At 48.3% G+C, this 2,525-nt stretch overlaps 1 protein-coding gene across 1 annotated transcript in view; it reads right to left on the reverse strand.

Moving 5' to 3' along the window:
- LOC118750166 overlaps window positions 1-2,501 on the reverse strand; it is a gene marked incomplete at its 5' end in the record, with an annotated part of 15,035 nt that extends 12,534 nt beyond the window's left edge. Inside the window, 2 exon segments of the mRNA XM_036484893.1 lie at window positions 65-1,587; window positions 1,651-2,501. Of these exon segments, the coding sequence (XP_036340786.1) occupies window positions 65-1,587; window positions 1,651-2,501 (2,374 nt within the window).
- Window positions 2,502-2,525: the final 24 nt, after the last annotated feature.

The following is a 2,525-nucleotide window of genomic DNA, read 5'->3' on the forward strand; positions in this document are numbered from 1 at the left end:
AGGCCGAGAACTCTTTCAACGAGTACTCCTTCTTTCTTTGCTATTTGACGTGTAGCTTCGTTACCACCAAGCGCGACTACCACATTCGATGAGTTGGACGTAAAATTGCGAAGTTCAAAACCAGCCTTCATGTGAATTGTTCGCACCTGTTGAGATACGTCAAGTGCTTCTTCTTCCGTGCCAAAGCTGTCGACATAGTCATCAATATAGTGGTAATCCAATATGGACTTTACAGCTCGGTCTGCACCACTTACTTCATTGCGATGCTCCAATGCGTTGACCGTTTTAACGTAATGGGCGGCGCAAGGCGAACACGCGGCCCCAAAGGTCATCACTCGCATTTCATAAACATCAGGTTGTCTTGACGAGTCACCATCACGCCAAAGGAAGCGCTGAGCACACCTGTCGTCACACTGAATCAAAACCTGGTGGAACATATCGTTGATGTCCCCACACACGCCGATTGCACCTTCACGAAAATGGAATAGTATGGCAGGCAAGGGCCGATACTCTTGTGGACCCTTCAGCAGCTGCGAGTTGAGGGACACACCGTCCACCTCAGCAGCAGCGTCGAACACCATACGTAGTTTGCCTGGCTTGTTAGGGTTTGTGACGGCAAAGTGTGGCAAGTACCATGTCCTGGCGCAGAACAAAGCGGCCTCTTCTGGTAACAATTTTCTTGCGTATCCCTTTTCGGTGTACGAATTCATAATTCGTTTGTACTCAGTGGCGAAGTCTGCGTCGCGCTTCATTTTTGCTTCGATGCTTCTTAACCTTTTCAGCGCCATAGCGTAGCTGTTAGGTAGCTCTACATTGGCACGTTTCCATAGTAGTCCTGTTTGGAACCTTCCTTCAACCCGACATGTCGTAGACCTCAGGATTTCTCGTGCACGAACATCAGCGTCGCTCTCGATTGGAGGGGCAGCCCTGACTCCAAAGTTCTCTGTTTCGAAGTAATCAGCCACCGCGTTATGTAATGACAGATCAGTGTGGCAACTGGTGAATAAGCAGGATGGTACGGACTCATGTGTGTTGGTTGTTGGGCCAAATACCACCCATCCTAACTCCGTATTAGCAGCAAACGGGCCATTCTTATTCATCTTCACAGTGGCCGATGGCAGACCAAGGTGGCAGTGGTCGATCCCAATTAAAAGTTTTGGCTTTACATGCGCATATGGTTGTACTGACAGTTTTTCTAGGTATGTGGCGCGGCAACTCATGTCAGTAACGTTCAGGCTTTGAGAAGGCAATTGTAAGTTTGATACACCATATACGTTTCGTAATTTGTGCCTCTTTTGCATGCCGGCACCACTTATGAGCAAATCCACTACGACGGCTGTCTCCTGAGCTGCACGTCCTCCGAACCATTGTAAATTCAGGCGCTGATTTCGACCGTGTAGCCCAAGTTCGTCAATAAGAGCGCTGTCAACCATTGTTATTGACGAGCCTTCGTCAAAGAGCGCATACGTTTCGACGCAATTCTGGTTCGCGTAAAGCACGACGGGCATAATCCGAAATAGGAGCTTATTAACAGCAGTGCCATTGCTGCAACTAAGAACAGCTGCTCCTGTATCATTTTGCTGTTGGCTATGTAACGCTGGTTGTGTTAGTGTGTTAGAACCTTTGCGCTACTCTGATGTGGGAACGCGCCTGACACGTTCCTGAGGAAGCGTTGACTGAATTGGGGAATTTACGCCACTATTTTCTGCTTCGTGCAGCAATTTGTGGTGCATCCTTTTACACCCGTCTGTGGCACACGGTTTGCGCTGTTGGCAATTGCGCGTTCCATGTCCAACATTGGGACACGCAAAACAAAGATGACGTCGTTTTACTTCCGCCCACCTCTTTGACACTGAAAGTTCGCTGAACTGCTTACACTCGGCTAACTTATGTTGGCCTTGGCATATTGGGCACCTTGGTTGGCGTTGTGATTCGGCGGCGTGCAACACAACTCGGCGTTTGGAGTCTCGCGTTGCCTCCCCATCGTTGACCGTGCAAATAACATTAGCTAATTTAGTAAGCCACTCACTGAAATGTGTGACTGTCGCATACGGATGCAAGGATGCTGCGAAAACTGCCCATTCAATACGCTTACTCATGGGTAGTTTCGCTACGAGTTCATCGAGCAGCGTTGGGTTCGCGATATGCTGGTCTCCTCCGTAAGCGGAATGTAGAAATGCACAAACGTTGTTAACTTTCGCGGCAAATGGTATCAACTTTGTCATTGAACTTTCAGATATCGGCGCGATTTCTCGCACCTGGGCTAGTTGGCTGCGAATTAATTGCTCCGGACGACCAAATCGGAACTTAAGCTGCTCGATGATAATGTTCGCGTTATTTGGGTGGATGAGTAGCGATTTAACCGTTTCTCGCGCCTCACCTTTCAAGCATTTCTGTAATCGTAGGTTATTTTCAAAATAACTGTAGCCATAAACTGCAGTTGACTGGGTGAAGGCGGTAAAAAATATCGGCCATTCTTCCGGCTTCCCACAAAACTCCGGCAAATCTTGCAATTTTCTCGGCTG

This window comes from Rhagoletis pomonella, unplaced genomic scaffold (assembly GCF_013731165.1).
Source record: "Rhagoletis pomonella isolate Grant_MI unplaced genomic scaffold, Rhpom_1.0 Rhpom_scaffold_00154, whole genome shotgun sequence".
NCBI classification, from domain to species: Eukaryota; Metazoa; Arthropoda; class Insecta; order Diptera; family Tephritidae; genus Rhagoletis; species Rhagoletis pomonella.